This window comes from Strongylocentrotus purpuratus, unplaced genomic scaffold, assembly GCF_000002235.5.
Source record: "Strongylocentrotus purpuratus isolate Spur 01 unplaced genomic scaffold, Spur_5.0 spur5_scaffold_4, whole genome shotgun sequence".
In the NCBI taxonomy this organism is placed as follows: Eukaryota; Metazoa; Echinodermata; class Echinoidea; order Camarodonta; family Strongylocentrotidae; genus Strongylocentrotus; species Strongylocentrotus purpuratus.
Window position 1 is genome coordinate 27,607,217 of NW_022145610.1, and position 24,961 is coordinate 27,632,177.

General features: G+C 35.4%; 1 protein-coding gene across 1 annotated transcript; it reads right to left on the minus strand.

Moving 5' to 3' along the window:
• Positions 1 to 499: 499 nt before the first annotated feature.
• On the minus strand, positions 500 to 18,962 carry LOC100888488 (guanylate-binding protein 2). The gene is made up of 21 exons (XM_030998132.1): positions 18,841 to 18,962; positions 17,475 to 17,674; positions 16,077 to 16,244; positions 15,550 to 15,610; positions 15,094 to 15,242; positions 14,614 to 14,700; positions 13,761 to 13,961; positions 12,546 to 12,639; positions 11,980 to 12,059; positions 10,980 to 11,117; positions 8,967 to 9,025; positions 8,052 to 8,181; positions 7,165 to 7,329; positions 6,449 to 6,539; positions 5,819 to 5,985; positions 5,123 to 5,197; positions 3,953 to 4,038; positions 3,302 to 3,350; positions 2,680 to 2,793; positions 2,260 to 2,343; positions 500 to 1,833 (listed from the first exon to the last, which is right to left on the minus strand). The coding sequence occupies exons 1-21, from the start codon at positions 18,890 to 18,892 to the stop codon at positions 1,645 to 1,647; spliced, it is 2,439 nt and encodes an 812-aa protein (XP_030853992.1). The 5' UTR covers positions 18,893 to 18,962; the 3' UTR covers positions 500 to 1,644.
• Positions 18,963 to 24,961: the final 5,999 nt, after the last annotated feature.

Sequence of the window (24,961 nt, forward strand, 5' to 3'; positions counted from 1 at the left end):
CCTTGTATTATGTACATGTACAATGACTGTAAAACAAGTGAAAAAAGAATGTCCTGAAAGGGACAATAACATTTCAATTCAATGTTCTACAAACAGATTGATGCATATCCTTATGCCAGTACTTAATGGCTAAACCGGCAGTAGGCATTTGCAAACGTCTGATTTTTAATCAACCTGAACAAGTTCTCACACAGAAATGAAAGACTTTAATATTGTTATTTATTTTTTTCACTTTTAAATCACATCTTATGTTTCATCAAAGCTTTGAAGACAATCTCATGTGAACAATGATACAAAAGTTGGTAATATGATTCTGTCATATAAAGGCTTCTCATAAATACAACATCGTCTAGACAAAAAAGTAAATGGTGAAAATAAGAGGCTAACATATTACAAAAATATATCAACTTATCTTCGCATTGGATTTTCAATTTGTTAATTTGTAGACTTCTCATATTAAAAATGAGAATAGTAACCATTTTTTTTTAGTTTAACTGTTTATATGAGGGTGACTTAAATAATTTGAAAGAAAAAAGCAATATCTAACTTTAAGCAGGGAACAAATATCAAAGAAGAATACTTCTAATAGCACAAAAACAATACAACTATTCATTGTACAAAATGTACAAGGTATATGCACTCTACAAGGCAATACAACAAATGTTACATTTTAGCACACATCTTTAATATATTCTTCATAAATTGCACTGTGTCTCTAAACAAAACTTGCGGAGAAAACAAAGTACTCATTGAGCATTGAGGCTCACATTCTAATTGTAATTATCAAAAAGGATATTCAGCATATGTGCATACCATTACTGCATCTCGCCTGGGATGATAATTATAACTACTGGAGAATGGTTGAAATAACAAATGAACATGATATGACAATATATCACTAAACTTTATGTAATGCAACTGGGGGTAAACTTCCCCCGGTCTATATTGGAGAAATCATTCTTTAGTTATTGTGTTGTCCACACAGAAGTAATCATTCTTGTTTATAACAATCAATGACATAGAAACAATAGCTTTGTTTTTCAAAATGTAAACAGAAAATAGTTAATCCACAATACTCAACACATCACAAACAATAAACAATATATATTTTATACTCTAAACTTAAACATTATAAAACTTTTCATGTAGTTTTTTTTACATATTCATGCACATGTCTATATATATTTTTTTATCAATGACACGATTATTTAGCAAATTATATCACATTACGGTATATGTTATTACTTATAAGAAATACTTTATAAGACCAACCCAGAGGGGTGGCAAACCAAACAACAAATGCTCTTTCTTCACACTTTACATACAAGTGGCAATATCATTTTGAAATACAGTCAAACCCGTCTTGGAAGTCACCTCTATATAAACGTGACATGTCTCTATAGTGGTCAGCTATATTGTCTTCCTCTAGAAGAAAATATGCATTGAAGAACCTGTCTAGAAAGTCCATCTGTCGTCAGTGCCCACTTTTTTGTGTTTTCCTCGAGGTTTGACTGTGAGTTGTGGCTTTTGTGTAAAATTTGGAATTGGTGTTGTAGGGGCGGGGTGCAATGGTTTTTTAAGATGGTCAATTATATAACATCACATCAGAATGAACTTGTAAACTATCATTTAATCCCTGGTTTATCATCTAAACAGGCTCATAATCCACTGGAAAAACCCAATCAGAGATGACCAGAAACCTTGCCTTGACCTTATGACCCTTTGAAGGTCAGGGTCAGATTGGATGAAGAGGTCAATGATGCTAGCCTTGAGGTCACTGGGCCAATTCTTGGGCTTCCCTTCGTTGAGATTCAGCAGACATACTTTGCGGATCTACATCAAATGAAGAAGTGGGAAATGGAGAGATTAAAAGAGAGAGATGGACAGAGTGGGAGAGAGAACGAGACAGATGGACAGAAAAAGAGAAGTAAAAGGAGGAGGGAAATATAACGATTCAAAGAGAATACAAACAGATTTTGATAATACACACAAACGCAGGATACCCCTTCCTATTCAAGATAATGCTTCAAAATCTGTATTGTACTGGTTCTTCACTTTTTCTTTTGAATTAAGTAACCCTTCCTTAAAAATTGAAGACAAAAAATGTCAAAACAAAAACAACAACAAAAAATTTGAATTGATATGTGTATATATGTATCATATTAATATACTGCACAAAATGTGTATCTAATAGGCTCTGTGACTGGTATTTGTCATTTTATGCAAAACTGTATACCGGTATATATAAATTATACTCACAAATCTTGTTGTACTGAAGACTGTTTCATAGTTATCAACCGACAGAAGAGACACCTGCTTGGCTACCTTCAGTGGAGCTTCAACCTGTAGAATCATGTACAATTCAAACGAAATGTAGGATTTTCAATAAAACTGACTGGAAATATTTCTCCTTCTGTCCCCTCTGTACAAAAAATGCCTTTAGAACTCCCAATGATCTAGAAAGTTTTTTTTTTTTTAAATAAATATTTATATAAATAGTAGACAAAATGGGCATTAGAAAAACTGGAAATTAGATTAAATGAGCAGTAGACCAAATGGGTAGTAGACTTATTGGAGATTTGACCATGTGGATAGCAGACAAACTGGTTGTAGACCAAACAGCAGTTAAGCAATTAAACATTCACAAGCAGCCTTTATATGCAGGTTTGATTGTCTTACCTCTCTAGAGTATGCTTCTACGTTATCCTGTCTCCTCTGGGCGCAGAGAGCCTGAAGACGCCGATCCAGTTCCATGACACCTGAGTGATACACCTGACTACTGATGAAATCATGCTGAAGAAATCAAACAAGATGTCCAAAGTATACAGTTTAACTTTAAAAAAACTAACTATGGTCGAAAAGTCAGTCAGAGAGGTAATGCGAAGCAAGATTACATTTCCAGAGATAATGGTATAAATATATGGAATTCATGTTAAGTTACTTCTCTACTGATGATGATGATGATATCAATGACTTTCGGATTATTTGTACATTCAACACAAAACAAATAGTAGATTGGGTCATTCTGATGCCACTATAAGAATAAACACAAGGAAATTACTACAAAAAATGATTTCATATTGTTATAGGAGCAATATTTCATAAATCAAAGACTTCTAAATGTTACTGATGGAGTTATGCACCTTGCACTTAATTGAAAAATTTATTTCTAGTGATTGCATTATTTCAGGATTGGAAACAATAAAGATAACAGTGATTTGTTGTAGAATGATATATACTGAAGTAAAATCATCCAAGAAAGAGACAATTCTATGAAAAAAATGCAATGACAATGTCTTACCATAGCGTCCTGGTACATTGCTTTGGCCCGATCAAGAGCAGTTGTCAACCTGAAGTGAGTACATGTCAAAAGAAGAAGTTATGGAGAATACGGTAATAATAATAACAAAGAGTTTTAAAAAGAATTTGACTCTTGTAAACACAAAACTACTATTTCTCAGTAAATGCTACATGGCAAAATGTATATATCGATCTACAACATATGAAAGAGTTCTTTTTAGATATCTAACACTTCCATACACATCAACACATTCCAGTGTTGCTCTATAGCATGTATATAAATATTCAAAATGCATGACACAAATATATGTAACAGATCATAAACACTTGATTTGAAACAACTATTCCTGAGCATTTAAACAGCTAGGAAGGAGCACTCCCACTGTTAAAATAATCCTTCTAGTTAAAGGTGATGGGCAGATTTTGATACATGTACATCCAAACTAAAATGGCAGACTCCAGGGCTGCGTCTCACGAAACCGTCATAACTACAAGTTTATCAACATATCCCATTGAAACGCGTGTTAAACTTCATACACACATTTCAATGGATGTTGCTGAACTTGTTCTTATGACGGTTTTGTGAGAGGCAGCCCATGTGACTATATCCATAATGTGGTGAATTAAAACGGACCGCATTGTAGATCCTTACCTGTCGGTTAGATCTGTCTCATTTAGGGGTAGTACAACATGATTGCTATCAGTACTCTCCTTGATGTGTTCCATTACCTCCAGAATCTAGTAGAAAAAGACACAAAAATAGCTAGGAGGTATTGTGGACTAGTGGATAAGTCACCCAACTGCATATCACAAGGTACAGGGTTCAAGTCCTGCTGCAGGACTTGACAAGACGTTAACCTACATTTGCCACTCTCCACCCAGGTGTAAATAGGTACCTGATATGCTTGAGTGCTAGTTACTTTGGCAGCTTGGCTACCACCGGGGTAATATGTGTAAAGCGCCATGAGCGTCAGAACTTGGCGGATACCGGCGCTATATAAATAACCATATTATTATTATTATTATTAGGAACACCGTGCATTCTATGTCAGACAGACTTGGTACATCCAAACCTGCATGGCTGATTCCAAAGGACTATATCGCTTATGCAATGGGTTAATACAAATTTGAAAGAACTTGATAGAATCAAGAAGGTAAGAGGACTTTCCATTTAATATAAACTATTGTATACCTGGGGAGTGTTTCACAAAGGTTTTTAGTCGAACTTAAAAAATATGGAGAGCCATTTGTAGCCTTAAAATAAAATACATTCAAAAGCAAAAATTCAAATATTTTAGAATTTTCTTAAATTCCACATCAAGAACATGAAATCTCCTAGATAATAGAAAATATGAATGATTTGAATCAACATTTTATGCCTTTTAAAATAACTTTCAAAAAATATTTTCATACAAGCTAACGGCTTTCCATAATTGTTAAGTCCCACTTAGAGATAAGTTCAATTTAGGATCTTTCTGAAACACCACCCAGGCCTGCAGATGAAATATCAACTACAACAGACATAAGTAATGAATTTTTAAAAATTGATGGTTTTTTTCTTCTAGACCAATAGAGCAATGTGACACTTAGCTGCTCCAAACAATTTAGAATTTTGTATACATCAGTTGTTGCCAGGTGACAGAAATTCTTAAGCAAATGAGCATACAATTTTTTTGAATAAATGATAAAATATTTAACTGAATGTCACCATGTGGTAAAGAATCACTATTGAGATGGTAACTATGGATATATAAATAGTATGAATATTAGGTTTTACTTTTAAATGTATGCAGGTCATCAAAATTCTGATGAAATATATTACCTTCCTGTGGCATGCAGCTTTCAAGAGATTTTCATTTTTCATTCTGCATTTTTCCTCTTCATCTTTCATCTCTGACTGTGGAAGAATGAATGAAGGAAGAGACTCAATACTGACAAAGATTTAACCCTAAAGCAGTGTGCACACCAGGGGTGATGGTGAGCAGTAAAAAAAAAAAATCAATCACCCCCCCCCCCCCCCCCCCCCTGAGTAAAAAAAAAAAAAAAGGATTCAGGGGGGGGGAATGGCATTTAACAACATTTTCCCTTTTTGAGTACGAAAATTGGGGGAAAATTGGTAAAATCAGGAAAATTTGGAATTTTTTTTTTTTTTTAAAGAATTTGTGAGATAACTCCATAAACAAGATATATATTTCTTTGGGTGATTAGTTCCTTTTTCAGAAGAGATTTTTTTAAGTAGATGACAGCACAGCATTTTTTTTTGCTCAAAGAGCATGCTTGCTTTTAAGAATCTATAGGATTCAAAAGAACACAAATCAGGGCCCAGTTTCATAAAACTTGATACCAATGACAGGTTACAAGCTACTGTTATAAGCTACTGAAATCCTTGCTTCTGATTGGTTATCAGCAGATTTGTCACTGATGTTAGTCATTTGTCATCAAAAAAAAGCTTTGTGAAATGGGTCCCAGGTAAAAAAAAGTATTGAAGATTCTAAGGCTGAATACATGTATATCAAACCTTCAGGGCAGCAGAATGCAGCTTATACCCTGGTTCGTCCACAGCTAATGAAGCTTCATTGATAAACAGTTCCACAGCTTTCTCTTCTCCTAGCTTGTTCTGTCTATCAAGCTCCTTGGGTGTCAGAGGCTCGGGGTCTGGGTTTATGGTAGTCTCACGGTATAAACCTTAATGAGAAAGTTTAGTTCAATCTTTACCCATTCGTTAGAGTAGAGGCATGCAAACATTGAACAAAAAAATAAACATAACAAATAAAATGAAGTAATACAAATTAAATTAACCATTTCCCTACTGGAACCGGATGCCCCCTGTATTAATGCTTGTGGGAATGAGGGAATTCAGTATTCAATGGCTTAAAATGTAACATAGATAGTATAACTGAAAGGAACAGAATTAAAAAGCTGTCAACATTTGACAAGCTTATCCTTGTATATTTCAGAAATTCTGGCACAGAATTAAACTCAAACACAGCAGAAGTAATAACAGGGATAGCATGGTGGATGAAGGTACCACTGCCAAAACTAACGTATGATGGCATATACATCGATATGAATTTCAAGACATTTATATGCGCAAATATTTCTATTCATATGCACGAATATTTCTACGTAGATGTAAAGTTGATAATACCTAACGCCTTTTCTCTTGCTACAAGCAGAACGTTCTCTAATGCTCTGGTGTTCTTCAGTGTAGAGGAATCTTTCATCTTCTGCAGACTATTCTGAAATTCAATTTAAAAAAAGAAGATAAAAATGATTCTGAAATGATATGCTTTTATTAGAAAAGCCTAAATAGACATGTACAAATAAAATTATATCAGAATTATTTATTGCACACAGTTTCCATTAATGAAAAAAGTTATAAAAAGACTGTTGCAGTTTACCATTTCACATCTGAATGAGCCTTAGGCATTACAAATCTGACAAAACTGTCTATTGTATAACCTTGCTAGATTATCTTTGTAAAGAAAAATCATGTTTTAAATCTTTTGATTTATCTTTGATTAGCTGAGTAAATCCCTACCGCAATTACTTGTGCTTGAATCTAGCTATCTTTGTGGAAATTAGCATACATGTAATTTCCCAAGATGATCCCTGAAGTGGGTGGATTTTGATAAAAGACTAGTAGAGCTTGACCTACAACTAACACGCCGAGGTGATCCCTGAAGTGGATGCTTGTATAATTATGAATTTAGATGAATGAATCCAAACCTTTTGAAGCTGGTTTTAAGGGGGGGGGGGGGGGTTAATACTTACATGTAATTGCTCATGATTGTCATTGAAGTGGCTGTTTCGCTAACACTAGCCAAGTTAACACTACGTAAAGTTGAAGTGAGTTTGACTTACATGCAATTTGCTGAGATGATCCCTGAAGTGATTGCTTGTATTGAACCTTGCTAACTGATTTTCAAAAGAATGAGATGCCTGGTTTCTGATGGAATGAAAGGTCTGTGTAAAGTCTTGGCTTCTCATTGGCAGCTCTAGCTGAGAGAGGGCAGCCTCCACTTCCAACTAAAGTCAGTGATATCGAGAGAAAAGTAGTTAGAAAAGGGCAGGAGAAGGGGGAAAGGTCAAGTGGTAGACAAGAGATGGGGTTCAGGGGAGAGTAGAAGAACAGAGATAGAAAAGATCATGTAAGATCTACAAAATAAGTTTATGTGGCAGGGAAGGTGTAATATGGTGTAATATAGAGAAAGAGGAATAGATGAGAAATCTGTGCAGAGAAAGAGAGAGAGAGAGTGAGAGAGAGAGAGAGAGAGATGATGCATTGATGAAATATATAAATTCTATAGTGGAAGGAGATGCCAATGTAGAAAGAAGATATGAAATGAAAGAAAAAAAAGAGGATCAATTTTTTTCAAGTTTACGTTTAGCAACGAATGAAGAACAAAATCTATTATCATTTATTTCTCTACAAGTTTTTTTTTCTTCTTCTTAGATCAGGCTTATAAAGTTAAATGTAGTACCATCACAGGGGGCTTTCTTTTTAATCAATATGACATGGACAAACCATTGGTGAAACACATATCTTTAACAATCCATTCTAAAGATACCTATGTAATATTAAACGCGTGGTCAATGACAGGTGGCTATCTCATCAACTCAGCTCTCAATTAACATAAGAAAAAGAGGATCATGGGGACCAATGGTCACCGATAAGGCATTGTTTTCTATATAGAGGGAGCAAGTAGCTACAAGTAGGAGAGTGGGGCTTTAAAGAAACAAAGACCTACCTCACATCTGTGCTGTATCTCACTGCATGCTAGTCTGATCTTCTTATCATTAAGATCCTGGACTTGTTCAGCCCTGGTCCTCAGCTGTTCTTCCAGTGAATTAGATGCACCATCCAATATACCATGCAGTCTACAGAGGTAAAGGAAAAAATGATTGGTACTACAAAATCGGAGAATAGCGTTGAAAAGAGCCACACTAAAGCTTTTGACTTGCACTCATCAGAGTAAAACAAAAGAATGAAACAGAAAACCGAAATCAATCAGTATAAATGAAAAATAAAAGGAACAAGGTGCAAATATAACAGTAAATTAGGCTTATTGCCAGCCGGTTATACCGGGATAATTGCGAGAATAATACAAGCGTCCGAACAAACTCTTTCTGTCTGCATAGAAGCGGTCGGTTAACTGAATGTGTGTTGCTTCGAGCATTCGCAGATGACTAAAGTTTTTAGAGGTAAACGAATAAGTGTTCAATTAATTTTAGGTACTGAAAGAAATAGGAAATCAGAATGAACACCCACAGAAGATATGTGTTTAAATGAATATCAGCAGAGTGGATTGCAATATTCTGTTGTAACAGGTTTCAAACAGAAACATTTGTTCCAGAATAACAAAGAATGTGCTCTTTATCATTAGATGGAAAACAATGGTCAAAGGAAACAAAAAACAGGGTTTTTGAATTTTTATTTACACACTAGCTTCTCTCTCTCTCTACATAATTTAGATGCATTTCATTTCATATCAAGAAAAATAGCCTTCATAGACAAATTCTCTCAGTTCTCTTTATACATGAATAAATGAATACCATTGTTAAGGGAAAACAGGAAATTTTGCATTGATTGGCAAGTGGCCTCGGAAAACAGTTCATAACCAAAGCAGGTTACTTACTTCTCATTAAAAAAAAAAGATACTTACCCAAATAAGACTTGATGTAATAACTTGAGGGATTTACCCAAAGCTTGATCCTGCCAGGCCTAGGTTAAGAATACAAGAGGTTGTCAGAGCATTTCAGGGTTTAAATTTAATTTTTTGGTATAAACATTGTCCTTAGCCTACATTCATAATACTTCTAAAAATTTCTTTAACTATTTAAAACTTTCATGTACAAAACATGGTGGCTATGTTTTACATCTGTCTTTGAATTGCTTGATAAATTAAAATAAATTTAAAAGCACAATAATTATTTTCAGCATGGAAACAGAAAATATAGACCCCTTTTTTCTTTACTTTGTTTTCTAAAAGTGTTACATTAGCTGGGGTAAAAAAAAAGAAGAAGAGGATTCGAGGGGAAAAATGGCATCTAACAACATTCCCCCCCCCCCCACCTCTCTTGAGTAAGAAACATTGGGAAATAATAGGCAAAAATAGGGAATTAGAGAAAATAAGGGAAAAATCAGGAAAATCAGGATAAAATCGGGGGAAAAAACTAATAAATTGGGAAACCGATTTCAATCGAGTTTTTATCAGGCCTGTATTAGAAAATAAATTCCACAGGTGCTGTACAAATGGGGTTTTTCATAGAAATATATCATCCTGCTTTTGCTTTCTCCATATTCCTGTTGCCAATTTCAATGCTGTGGATTAATGCTAGATTTCACATCAGATTCTTGTAAGTTCATATCTGCATTAGATGTACATATGATATCTTAATATGATGGATCTAAATTCTGCATTACATTTGACATGGTGCACCAAAATGCGCAAGATTTTTTAGTTCTGATGTTGCTTTCTCAGTATTCTTGTTGCCAATTTCAATTATTCAATACTGAGGATTAATGCTCGATTTCACATCATATCGTTCTCACTTCATATCTACTGTAGATTGTACATGGTATATCCAAGAATGCTGAATCTAAATTCCGTGTTGCTTTTAATATCAACGGCAAAAATCACATACTTGGTCACATGAATTATGAGCAATTTGTGTACCACTAAAAACACAAGGCATAGATATCAATTAGGGACTCGTATTTGCACAACTGCATTAGAAATGCTGGTATGGGCACCATATATGGCCTGGGTAGCAAGCGACAAAATGAAAGAAGATAAATCCAAGTGATTTAATTCATATAAAATAATCTATGTATGACTCACAGCCTTTTCACACAGGGGTAAAATTCATCGTATCTAGAGCAGATTAGTTTTAAGCTGTTTAACTAAACAGCTTCAAAGAAAAATTTCCCTTTGTGAACGTCGTTTATACAATGTTCGGACAGATACGAAGTCCTCATACGCCGGTCATAGCAGGCTGCAGATATGAAGCCCGTATCTAGAGAGCAAGACATTTTGTGTGTGAACGGATATACGTCCTTAACTAGACCGGGCACTGCTCTTTAAATGCTTTTAACCCTACTGAGCGTTTAAAGAGCAGTGAATCTCGAATGACCACACCAAAATTTTCTCTGTGTGAATGATGTTGTATCTGAAACTGATTAGTTTAAAGCTCTTTGAACTAATCAGCTTTAAAGAATTTTACCCCTGTGTGAAAAGGGGGTCATTCATTTCTAAATAAATAGATGGTTTCACTTACATGTAAAACTTAATTATAAGTATGTACACTGTAAAATGTAAGTAGGTTCATATCATCATTAGATGAAATAGGTCATTCATTAAAAAAGATAGAGTATATATTTGTCATTTTACTTATAGGAACCATAAATAATTGCCGGTACCGGTAGTCAAATTAATCAACAATAACAAGTTTAGAAAGAACCCCCATGACTTTGTTTAAAGGTACCATTAACTACTTAAAAATCTTCAAAGTCCAACATATTTGGCCTTGGTAGCAAATAAAATCTTTGTTAACTATAATTTCAAGTATAACTACATTTTTATTTGTAAATGACCACCAAATTTTGATCATAGGTTGTCATGAAGGCAACATAAATCAGAATTTAAGAACTCTGCTAACAAATACAAACAACCTACCTTTAATTCTTCTGTGTTGATGGGTCCATTGTCATGGATACCTAACAAGATGCTCATGTCTGCCTCGTAGAACTTGAGGCAATCTTCCACCGCAGACTGCTCGAGGCTTTGAATGAAAGATGACCATCTACTTGGGATCTGTAACAAGTAAAAGAATAACAGTTCTATTGAATGATCTATCAGAGTCAAGTTGCTATCATAAACAGACAATATTTTTATGTGTGTAAAGCAACATGTTTTTCTTAGGTGTATATATTTTGGTTCAATTTTGTTTACACTATTCAATTTCATTGTAAATCAACCATTATGAGTTCATGAACTTTATGTGTTGATGTTTCTAAAACCGAATAAATAAAATTAAATAGTGTCTTAGATTTATGAGTTTGGAGATTGCTCTAGTCTCTGAAGGAATGAGGACCAATAGCTTGGGACCTAGAGAAGACTGACATTACTAGTGATCAATCAGCATCAAAGGAAACTATCCTGCTTTAAAAATCTCAAGACATACACTTTATTCCTTACAGAGCTGTAACTGGTTCTATAGATCATGTAAATTCTAATACAAAATTTAATTTTTCTACTTGTTTTGTATTTTCTTCATGATATTAAAAAATGTGCTTGTGACTTGGTAAAGTTTGATGCCATAAAACATTATTCCTTATCAAGATGAATGATAGTAATAAGTAGAGATTCAAAATATGTCTTGGTGGAATTACCCGAGAGAGGGAGCCAGACGTACAGACAGAGGGATGGACAACCCAAAAACATAATGCCTCCGGCTGCTTTGTAGCGGAGGCAAAAAGCCGAGATTCAAAATATGTCTTGGTGGAATTACCCAGAGCCATCTATACACAGAGTTTGGCCAACCCGGTTCAGTTGGACACACTATGGCGACTACTGCTTTGCCTTGGGCGAGCACAAAAAAAAAAAATATACGCCATATTGTGACCCAGTGAAATCAAGTCTGCCAAACTCTGTATATAGATGGCTCTGAAATTACCTGAGAGAGGGAGCCCTCGTTCGCAGCTGTCACCAGAACGTTCAGTAAAGATGCCATTTCAGGACCTCCAAGTAGCTTACCTGTTCAATAAAAGAGAATAAAGTGAACTCCCAAATCGAAAGCTTTTTGTGGTGCATTGGCTCGAAACCAGCAAAAGTCACAAAAAATCATTTGCATTTTCCAAAACCAGACATTTCAAATTTCCCTAAAATACCGGTATGTCACTTGTTGTTTTGTAGACCCTTCATAAATATCCTGTTTAATATACCAAAAGCAATCAATGACATTTTTATATGAAATCACAGGTTTCTCCTCAATTGCTCATGGTCAAATTGGCCACTGTTCAATGTATTTGAGACATTGGGCCACATTTTGTATCCAGTCATAGGATGGCAAACCACCCTTTATAATAATTACAAGAGTGAAACCTTTTATTTTAGATGTTTCAGTTTAAATATGAAGCATCATCAAAGAACAAATTATGCTGTCATTAAAAAAAGTATCATATTTTGACAAGTTATAAATACAAAGTACCCATACATGTAAGTACTATGAAGGTGACCCACCATTTTTCTCTTTTGGCACCAGACCAGCTTTAAGACCCTTGATCAACTCATCCCTCTCCTGTCTGTAGTCAATGGTCAGGTCACTCTCTTTAGCCTATAGAATAATACAGATAGAGAATATGAGTCATTGTATTGCTACCATATGGCTTGATCTTAAAATCCTTCAGAAATGCACATTAAAGGCTGTCTGTACTAGTGTGGACAGGAGGGATTAGACCACTCAGCAAGGTCAATGACAGGTGGTTATCTCATCAACTCAGCTCTCAATTAACATAAGAAAAAGAGGATCACGGGGGACCAACAGGCACAGATTAGGCATTGTTTTCTATATAAAGGGAGCAAGTACATGTAGCTACAAGTAGTACAGGCTGGGGCTTTAAATGAGAATAAATCTAGGATATGATGAGTAGATTTATAATCTACCTGCCCTCATAAAATAAAATCTGATTGTAAATCCAATTATTAATATGAATATATCTAAATGAAGAGTAAATATGACTGTGCCCTCAACTATTATAACTGTATTAGTTATAATAATTTAAATATTAGTAAGCATTACATATTATTCTAGTGTATTATTCTGTTACCAATTTCTAGTAAATTTTGGTTACACATGTAGCAGATATAACAGTCTGTATCAACTCTATCTACACCTTTACAGGGAGTATGTAGTTATTTGCTCTAGAGCTCTAACATCTTCTATTATCCTGTAGCATGTGCTACAAGAAGTTGTGATGATCCTTGTCTTTTATAAACATTTGATGGCTCCCATTTATCTCTCTCTCTTAAAGGCATCGTTTAACAATGTTAAATCTGAGATACACGGCCCTACGTGTTATAAGTGTCTGTGATATGGTGTAATATTGAAGCCATAAAAAAATTGCACTTCAAAATGATTATGAAGTGCCTCAAAAAAGAAAAAATCTTTGAGTGACCGGTTTCACCATACTCATTTGCCCCAATACACTCTAGTGTTGTTATAAAAACTGTTAGATAAACAACAACAAAAATGAAATTTGATATCCAATCATAAATATCTTGATAATAAGACAGGTGATCGGCTTATAAAAGTCATGGGACTCCTGACTGACCTAAAGGTTTATAATCATGATTGCAGCATGAGCTAAATCCAGGATTTTGTTTCAGAATCTGAGGCAATGTTACCGAGTCACTTTGAAAGATGAAGGAAGGCTTGGGGAAGAAAGTATTCCTCACTTTGGACAGGTCTTGAAGAATCTCCTTCGTGGTAGCGGGAAAGAACAGCGTCCTGCAGTCGACACTCTGGAAGACATCCATCAGACTGATGGGATGATCTTCTCCTTCCCATGCCATGGACTGCATCATATGATGTAACCATTTCTTGGGGTCTGAAGCAGTATCATCAGAGTCCAGAGACTGTACAAAGTCCTGTACCACCTACCAGTGAAAAAAATACACGGGGGCTCAGGGCAATTTTGCCACGGAAATGCCCAAAAGAGCCCCAAAAATCAGAAAACAGCCCCCGTAAATGTGCATAGAATTCAATGCAAAACAAATTTTAGAGTGTTATTTTTATGCAGGCAAGCTTGAAAAGTAGCCCCCAAAAAATAAATATTGATTATTCTCCTGCCACCTACGGTACATCAATATGGAAGGAGTATACCAACAAAAAATGAAATATGCAGAAAATAAATAACAGTAGTTGCCAAATTTTTATCTTTTCAACTTCTTGTCCACAAAGTTGAAGTTATGAGGAATCTTTTACCCTGGTTGGAAAGTCATGTCTTTTATCCCTATTTCTTCTTTTTGAAAAAAATTCTGCTAATTTTTCCACAAATTTGGTCTTTAAACCCTATTTGATGGCTTTTTTTTTATTTGGGGGATCTTTACGGAAACTCATTTGCATTTACTCTTGTACAAGCAATTTTCTCCCATCTTTTTCCTATCCTTTTCCATCTTTTACACCAGAACTCATTTTTTATAATATCAGAAGAGTTCTCTAGCTTAGATATTTCCAGAGCTAAGTGGCTCTCTTCTCTCCTGCATCTTTAATGTCTGATTCTAACAACTTCCCAAAGTCAGAGCTTACCCACAGTAATGGAGGAAAACTGAGAAGATCATGGTTGAAGTCCTGAGCCCACTTGGCCCTCGATAGCTGAGACCTCAACGCAAACAACTAAAGAGAAATAGAGGGAAACAAGATGGAGAGAAGGAAACTATTGAATGCATAAGAAGATTTACAACCACATGCATTTAGGGCTACTTGGTAAGGAAAGAGATATTCATAGACAAACTCAACAAAGAAGATATTCAAGAAGAAATGGATGTTTAAATTAGTAAAATAAACAAGTAGATATTGAATATGTTCTCAAAAATTATTGTTGATAAGAGATATCAGATAAGCCTGTTTTATGACTTAAACAAAGTTGTAATCAAGTAAAAACTCAAAAATGTGATGGGACTGGCAGTGAGAGAGAGAGAGAGAGAGAGAGAGAGAGAGAGAAAGAGAGAGAAGGGTGGATAGTGCTGTACATGCTGTACTCAGATATGCTGTACTCATAGTTCCTACCTGGGTCCTCCTCGCAAGGAGCTCTAAGTAGTCAAGATCAGCCTGGTCTATGACCTTCACGGAGTTGTAGATCAAGTAAGAGCTCAAGAGAGCCGAGACAGCAAACACCTTGGCATCATAGGTCTCAGAAACATTATTAGCAGCAAATCCTACAAGAAAGTTTTAAAAAAATGAATGTTTTCTTCTATTCTGTTCATTACAATGATTATAATGTCAAACAGATGCTTTACATATTTTGTAACTGATGGTGCTCACAAGATTTTTTAACACTGACAAATTTACAACCATAAGACAACAGCATATATAAATATTGCAGTTTCTAATCAAGAAAAAGCTTCTGGTTTCTGGCTAATTTCCTTGTTTTAAAGTAAAATATGTAAGGAATGTCATCGTAATTTATAATAAATTACTCATATCATCCTTCTTTTGACATGGCATTTTAGAATATCTACGTACCTTCTGTGTCTAGAAATATCACAGCCACATCTTGCCCTGAAGATAGTGTCATCCGAGTTGGCTGTTGAAGTTTATTGTTGTAGGTATGAAAAAAAATGAAAAGAAATTGACAATCTTTACATTGCCATAGTCAGTCGAATACTAAGAAAGTTAATGTGGTATCTAATACCTTTGAATGGAGACAAGTTTATTATTCTTTGTGAAATTCAAAATAGGCATAGCTCTATACTTATATATATACATATACATGTATATGCATTGTAAAGATCATGAACCCTGCTAGGATCAAGATTAACAATGCAAAAAACATCAGCCTAATATCGGAAGGGGGAGGGGTGTTGAGGTGATTAAAAACCCTCTTTCAAATTTATATTTTATGGTACATATATGATACCTTGGTTGCACAGACAAAATCAAATACTGCTTTTTGAATATTCTTAGGAATTCACTTTACTGAATCTTCACCGCAACATTGAGGTCATTCATGTTGTGTCAATCTAAAGGAGACTGTTACAATTTCTCTGTACCTTTCCCCACATCCATATGCCCATGGTTTCAGGTCTGAGATAAGGTCCCACTCTGAAGCCTAGTTGTGTCTGTTTGCCCATCAGCTGGTTAAGCAGAAAGGACTTGCCCGAGTGATACTTGCCCACTACGGCTACCACTGCCACTGCTTGGTCCATCTTCAGAAGGTACTGCAGGTTTTTGGGGAAAAAGGACAGGAATATAGGAGTATTACTTAGCTCCAGCATAATTCTCAGCAAAATTATTAAACGTTAGACTCAACGAGCTATGGAGAGAAAGATGTTGCATTTAATCTCTGCGAGACAAAATCAATCATAAAGTCATACGCCAGAAAACAAAGGTTAAAGACATAATGGAGAAATTCAGAGAATCAAAGTGGAGATGGGCTGGGTATGTAGCAAGACTTCAGGACAATATATGGACAAATCGTTTAACAGAATGGCAACCAAGGATGGGAAAGAGAAGAAGAGGAAGGCAGAAGAGAAGATGGAGAGATGACCTAACATCATACATGGGAACGGCCGCTTAGACTAGGACAGCTAGAGACAGAAGAGAATGGAAATGTTATGAGGAGGGCTTTGTCCAACATCTGGATGAACTATAGCCTGATAGATAGATAGATACATGTAGACTAACAATATTGATACCATTGTGTTGCACATCGATTGCTTGAGTTACAGCATTTTAAAGTATGATATTGTGGTAGAAAGGGTTAAAGCCAGGGTGATAAGAGCACTTTGATGGCATCCTTCCAAATACAGACATGTATTTACACAATAAGTAACTATCATGATTTCTTTTACCAAAGTTTTTATGACAAAATCCTTGAAAAAATGCCTAAAATATTTTAAAAAGAGGATGATTTAAATATCTTGTAACAATTGTGTCAATGTACTCCTTGAAGCATAACTGATTTCTACGATTGAAATATTCAGCTGTTCATGATATGTAGATGTTTATAAGTGACTGTAAATTGTGTTTGAGTGAATGATGAGGTGATCCTTTTATTATACATCATTATAGAAAGGGGTCACAACAATTGGCCATAACATTTATGCATGATTCTTCTCTGCCCATATCTAAACACTTCATTCATAGTATATTTGTAAAGCGCTTAGAGACATTTGTATTAAGCGCTATATAAAAATTAAATATTATTATTATTATTATTCAGCTGTTCTAAAGAACTGTGTAATTTTCATAAATTATGACGGATGATTTTGAAAGCATACACTAAGTTGGACAGACACTCCTCCAATAAGTCTTTAGAGCAAGTCAAAAACATAATTCTCCCAAAAAATATTTCATGAATGTCCAGATAAAAATTACTGGTAGTTAATTAAGATCAACAGTGAGAGTTATAAAAGATGGCTTTCATCTAGAAAGAAGAGGTCATTTACCTGAATATTTTCTTGAACTAACTCCAGCTTTTTGTGAGTAGCGTCTGGTCTGACCAGCTGCAAGGGCCGCTCTGGCGGGTCTCGCGTGGTTTCATTAATCTGTTTCTCTCTCTCAGAACTCTTTGGAAATCCATGATCTTGTGATGGTAGCGGAAGAGTCTGTTTCACATCATGAACTGATTGCACCTGTTCACTTGCTCCTGGGGAAAAGAGTTATGAATATTACTATTATTATTATTATTATTATTATTATTATTATATTATTATTGGAAAAATCAGTTCAAATACTGGAGGCGTTTTCTTTATCCATCCTCTTTCATGCTTTATCTAATTACTCTATGTCATCTCTACCTATTTGTTTCTTTCTCCGTCTCTACATTCACCACTCCCCTCTCTCTCTCTCTCTTTCTTTGTTATCTCTCCCCTCCCCCTCTTTTTACTTTCTACGTCTGTCTCTTTCTCTTTCTCTTCACTCTCTCTCTCTCTCTTTCACCCCTCTTTCTATCTTCCTCTTATCAGCTTTTCTCTCCGCCTTTTTTTTTTCTCTCTCTCTATATATATTCACAAAGAATATAATTGATACTCTGACTTTACACTTTTGTCTAATTGCTCATAAAGTAAAATGCTCCTAAAACTAAAGATCCCATTCGCTAGACCTACTTGGTACACTTTGGTTGCCCTGCACAAGTTCCAAGCAAATAGTCCCAATTAGATGCAGGTTATCTTCTAGCCTACACTTGATGATAGTCAGGTCTTACCTCATGAGAGTCAAATGTTCAGTCAGTTTTTTCCAAAAGAGCGTAGATCTAGAATAGATCTAACATTTTGTTTTTATTGTTGCTCTGCAGGGAACAGGGTCTAACATTTGACTTGTCTTACACTGGATACTGTCACTAATTCAATCCAATTCCTTTGTCTATCATTTCTTCTTCTGTACTTGTCAATGTCAGTTGTTGGCTCTGCCTCCTTCTTCAGTTTCATTCACTCCTGAATATTCTTACAGATAAAGTAAAGACTAAAGTCTATAACTTAGAATGCATAACTGAATGTCAGAAGTCAGATAGCTAAGTCCCGTACAAGTACTAGTTATACACCACTTCAAATCTCAGCAAGATTGAAAGGTAGATTTCACTGATTTACTCATCGGCGGTTGTCCGCATCACATTGCCAATGACATTGGCGCCGGTTCCCCCGCGGTGACACGCCCTCGGCGCCCCGCCTCGCTTTCGGGCTTCGAGTGTCATTGCATTGACCCTGCCAAACGGTTCGACTATAAATTAGCTAGCCTGTAAGGAGTTTAAAAATTATTTATATTGTACAAATTGAGATAGGTTTACTGTAGAACATTTGAATGCAAAGCACATACCTCTATGAATGCAGATGTAACAAATAATCAGATATGCAGGATTTAAGAACATTGTATTAGTTAAACTCAAAAGCCGTTTTGAAATCTCCAAGTCCAAATAACCGATCTGCGAATTTAGACGATCCGAGATCGCTCGGGTCGGGTAATGGGATCTCGACTCGCGCGACCGTAACACTGGCTTGATTTGTGGTCTCCCCCCCCCCCCCCCCCCCCCCCACTCAGTGTTATTTAGGGTACGCATAAGCTCGTTTCCTCTTTTTGAAAGTACCCCCTATCTGAGGACTGCCAACATTTCCGAACCCCCCTTTCGCGGGCTTTTCGCGGGCTTTTCCTGCCTTGGAGACCCCCCTAAATCAGGAAAAATGCTCAATGTACCCCCTAAATTCGGAATAACTTCTCAGGAGTCCAAAAAGATGAGAGAAAAAAAGGAAAAACACCCCCTTTTTAAAGAAATCTCCGGATGAAAAGTAAAATACACCCCCTTTTTTTTTACAATTCTCGGGCCGGACTTTGTCGCACGAAAAGTACCCCTTTACCGGACATTTTGGCAACACGCATGCGGTCATTCCGACCCCTGAGTGGGGGGGGGGGGGGGGGTAATTTTCATATATTTGTGGCATACAATAAAACGATTAATAAAAGGGAGTGGAAATCAAGTAAATAAATGTTTGGTTTTTTCTATCCAAGAAAATGAAATTGAGTCTCCCAGCATGCAGCCCCCCCCCCCACACATACACACAAACATAACGGGAGGGCGGGGGCATCAAATCCGTGAAGGATTGGAGGAGGATCGAGGAGGGGAAGCCTCAATCGTCATTCAATCAAAGATATAAGATTTTGAAATATTGAACAAATAAAGCGGTATATCAAATGAATCCTTTGGTAGACTCCTTTTTTAATAGGTGTGACCTAATTACGGACTATGTATGTGGGTGGGGGCGGGGGGGGGGCGGGGGGGGGGGGGGCGGGGGGGGGGGGAGTCTGAGCAAATGGGGAAGAACAAAGCTGGCTTAGGTAATTGGCTGCATAGGGGGGGGGGTATGCACATTGTTATGGAAAGATCAGGTAGGTTAAGGGTTAGGTTTTGAGATGTGGTTATTTTTTAGAAACATACCCCTACAACATTACTGATTAAATAATTCCTATCAATGCACAAACACAAGCTTTGTCAGATGCGCGTGCGCAAGCCTGTTTTGCAACGAGGCGCCGCGACGGTATATTTTTTTATCGAGGTTCATTTTGCGTTGGAGTTAGGCGATGAGAATCAATATTACCCTCATCTAGTTGCGGTGTGCTGATGGGACTTCGTCTTTGGAGTTGAAAGTGTATCATTGCATACCGTGAGGGCAAGCATTGGGATTATTGCTTTAAATTGGACAGTTGAGCAAAATATAGTTCAGTGATTTTACTCCTTCAAAGAGATGTAAGAGGCACGTTGTGTTCAGGCCGGTGAGTTTATCATCTTGCATTAATATAATAATAATTTGCAAATAATTTGTTTGAGTATTGTATTTCAATTCTTTTACAATATTTTCCTTCATTTATTTATCCGTGTACATAGTGTATAGGATTTGAAATAAGAGTTGAGTCACTTTTAATTAATATCCCCCCCCCCTTCCACATGGTTCCTTTGTTAATTAATATCATTCACATAAATGTGTTCAAGAAGAGATATAAACATGCAGAATTTCAAAATGATATTTTTGGCCATACAAAATATGATAAGAACATAAATTAATAGATATCAGTTACAAATTGCAGTTCGTTTTTAAAATATCACAGATTCACTTGGCAAATTTTTTTAGAAGAAATAAACAATCAGAAGCACTTTGTAAAAGGTAACCACTTTTTCATGAATTTCTTTTCTTTCAGATTTGTTTTACATATACTTTTCCATATCATAATAACAATTTATCGCTGATATTATGTGTTCAAAAACTGGCAAACACTGTTTGCATTGGCTGCACAAATTTCTTTCCTTACTATAATCATAATACAGTTGAGAGCACTGTTGTTATTCCCCTGAAACCCAAACAATTTATATTGATTTTTAAACTTAATATGTTATTACGGGACAGCCAATGCTCAAGTTTTTACCATTTTTCGTTTTAAACAAAATACAGTATATGTATAATAATGATTTCTTCACTGTTATTACAGAATGTACATAGGTTAACTGTAACTAATTTAAATCTTAACAAAGCATCTTTCATATAAAGAATTATATTTAGTATTTATTTATGACAACACATGTATGTCATATCTTTTGATCAAAATACGTTTTATATTGACAATCTGTTATAGTAGGGACCCCACTGGAAATAAGCTCTCGAGCTTTCGTGGGTTATCCTGTTCAAGCTGACTTATTTTTGATCTGTTATTATTGTATATTGTTGTATGTTGGAGGCTTGGCAAATAAAAATCAATCAATCAATCAATCATTGCCAATATATATTATGAACCGCTCTAAGAGCGGTTCATAATATAATATTTGAAATAATATGTGCAGGCATACACTCGAGGAAGTAGTCTGTTTATAGCTTGTTTTATGTTTTATTGCTTCTTTCTATAGTTATGTGGAGGTGTTGTGATATCCCTGCTGGAAAGAACACACTCATTCACACTCATTCACCCTGTGAACACAGTGAACACAGTGTGAAACACAGTGTGATTCACACTGTGAATGAGTATGAATGAGTGTGTTCTTTCCTTTTTCCGGTTATCCACACTGTGAACCACAGTGTGAAACGAATCGAGCACAATGTGAAAACGCCCCAATTTAACATTGTGGAGCACACTGTGATTCACAGTGTGAAAAACAGTGTGATTCACACTGTAAATGAGTGTGAATGAGTGTGTTTTTTCCTTTTCCGGTTATCCACACTGTGAACCACAATGTGAAATCGCCCCAATTGAACATTGTGGAGCACACTGTGATTTACAGTGTGAAACACAGTGTGATTCACACTGTGAATGAGTGTGAATGAGTGTGTTCTTTCCAGCAGGGATGGTGGTTCATTAACTTGACTTTCAATCTAAGGATCCGGATTGAGGGTTCGAATCTCAGCATAACATCAATCCATATTTTACCACTCTCCAATTGCTGGGGTTATGATAATTACAGGGCGTTCATGAAAAACAGTATAACTGCTGATGTGGCTACCTTTGTCTAATAAGACCCATATGTATTAACAGGGCTGTGTATTATACTATTTTAATCATTATATCATATTTAGAATACACTTTTTTCTTTGATTAGATTGTATTCGTGATATCTCGCAGCGCCAGGAGCGTCACAACGTGACGGACATGTGCGCTATATAAGAAGCCACCATTATTATTATTATTATTATATGTTATGTAAATCCCTTTGGAACAATGGGATAGTGATTTTTTGTTTCGTTTTTTGGTAGTTTTTCTACTGGTACCGCAATATTTATTATACACATATCCATTATAATTATTGTTAATTAGGTGAAAAACATTAAAAATCAATAAAAATAGCGAGCGTTGTAATCAATGATATTGGAAAAAATGATGTCATGGTTATAATGCGATGCCCTTTATGTCATAAAAATTGTACTGAAAATTGTATGTAAATAGTTTACATCAATCGGCCTTTTGGGCATGTTGGGTGATTGTAGAACGGCGATATTCACAGTGTTATGTTGCAGAGCATGGGGTTGTTTCACAAAGATCTTAAGTCGAACAAAACTCTAAGTTGGACTTAAACATTATGGAGAGCCATTTGTAGCCCTAAAATAAAATATATTAAAAAGCAAAAATTCAATTATTGTAGACTTTTCATAAATTCCACAACAAAAACATGAAATCTCCTTGAATATGAATGATTTGAATCAAGATTTTATGCCTTAACTTTTATCTTTAAAAATGCTAACGGCTTTCCATAATTGTTAAGTCTAACTTAGAGATAAGTTCAACGTAGGATCTTTGTGACACACCCCCCCCCCTTCCCCAGAGGTATATTTGTTATTAAACGCGTGCATTTCGTATGTTCGTGTATGGCATGAAAGTTTGATTGATTGTAACTTGCCTACATCAACAAGTCGATCTACTTTTAGGTTTACTGCATGAGAACATTCAACTTTAGCAAGGTCTTTTACTTCGCCTATAGCTAAAGAGCGAATCTTATTCCATATGCTTTTTTTGTACTTTGATGCCTGACTGGGAACAAATATTTCTGTATGTGTGCATCTTTAAAAACATTATACTAATGTTTTCCATGGATATACTTGTGTCTGTTTTATCACCATTATCAATACTATTCTTTGCTGTCTGATCAATAGATACGGTAAAATACATTATTTAGATAATACCACCCCCCCCCCACCTCTCCCTATCTCTCTCTCTCTCTCTCCCTCTCTCACACACACACACACAAAATGCAATATCGACAAAAGTACTAAAAATTCATGAAAAGTGAAAAGGTAAACTTTATAGTCTTTAACTACTCAATAAAGCTGACTTTTTTAGTCAATACAATTGAAGATCAAACTCGCACTAATGGATATTTGATTTGACGCCATTCCACAAAGCAATCAATAAACGCCATATTGTGCAACCATTGACGAGCATATCACTAGAGAGGTAGCCGCTGATAAATTCTTTGTCAAAACTGAAATAAAATGTTGCAAACATGATCATAACATTTTAATAGGATAACATATAGTACTGTGAACTTGAAGTCTGTTGTGACATGTACTTTTAGCTTATTTTTCAAACATGTTTATATAATGTTTTAATTTATTTAATGTGAAGATTTGGGATTCAAGTAACAATAAGGGGGAGGTCTAATAGGGCAATATTCATGAAATTAGTACATAACATGTACGAAAATGAAGAGACGTATGAATCTTCGAAATTTGATTTTTCCATATGAATATAAAAAACATTCTTTCTGAATCGTCAAATCGTTGGGATTATTGCTTTCCAGTCGAACTCTTGTTAACTAGTCAATATTAGGGAACGCAAAGGTCTGTATTCCACGATCTAAACTCAACACTGGGTTTTAAACCATTTTAAAGTCGAGTTTGCTAAAGGAAAATAGACTGAGATCTAATTTTTCTTTTGTTTATCATGACCTTAATCCCTGCGACGGGTTTGAAAGAAATAATGAAATACTATAAAGACTATGAAATCAGTTCTGTATAGATTAGATCGAGGATAAAGATCGTGTATGGATGCACCCAGTCTAATAATCGAATCATTACTGAATTGAATATGGAAACAACCGAAGACGGCTCCAATACTTGTCCCAATATAATGACACAATTCATATAATCAAATTGTACTTGGTATTGTCACGTTCACAGTCTGGATAATTATAGAAGGCCCCATTCGTTATTATTTGCGTTACAGACTGAAAGGTCACCATTAATTATCAATCTTCATTATCAAACGCTTTATAAAATAATGTTTGTACCGTGTTAAAAGCGTTAGTGGAAATTATTGATTTTCCTCCTTGGAATAAAACAAAAACGACAACAGTTAACACAAATACGACCGAGAACACAAAAGGGATATGAATTATGAATGAGGAAATGACAAAATGTGTTTTTTTACTGTCGTACCTGTCACTCTTTCCTCAAACAATTTTGCTGATAGTCTTTTGTCTATACTTGTTCTGATCGTATAGCTCATGCATGAGAGTGGTTCTACCTTGCTATTTGCAATGTCTTGAAATACAGTAAGAACGCACAACAATTTTTAATCTTGTGCGCGAATTTAATTATTGAAATATTGATCTCTTTGGTTATATTCTTTTCTTAAAGTTTTTTTTTTCCTCAAACAAAATATGATGACGAGGTGTTTTTGAAATCCATTTGAATTAAAAGAACTAACGCTCTTATTGTTTTTACATGCAGTAAACAGTCGTTGACTTTTTATATAAAATGCTGCAATATCAATTGATATTATTCGAATAATACACTGTCGCTCATAAAGGTGGAATATTTTTTTTAATCCCAATTTATGGAATTATTTAAAAAATAATTTAAAAATAATAGATCTAGATAATAGTATACTTTCTCAAATTTTATTGAATAATAATTGCCAATGTGTGTTTTGCGTGACTGCTGAAGTATGTGTATGCTACTATGCT

What these genes read in the sequence shown, in the direction of transcription:
- LOC100888488 (XM_030998132.1), bottom strand. Translation starts at nt 18,892, where the DNA reads ATGTTCTTAAATCCTGCATATCTGATTATTTGTTACATCTGCATTCAT. An exon ending in TTACATCAAGTCTTATTTGG is followed by an intron (nt 8,182 to 8,966) that starts GTAAGTATCTTT and finishes TTACCTCTGTAG; the next exon opens with ACTGCATGGTATATTGGATG. An exon ending in GAGACAGATCTAACCGACAG is followed by an intron (nt 3,351 to 3,952) that starts GTAAGGATCTAC and finishes TACTCACTTCAG; the next exon opens with GTTGACAACTGCTCTTGATC.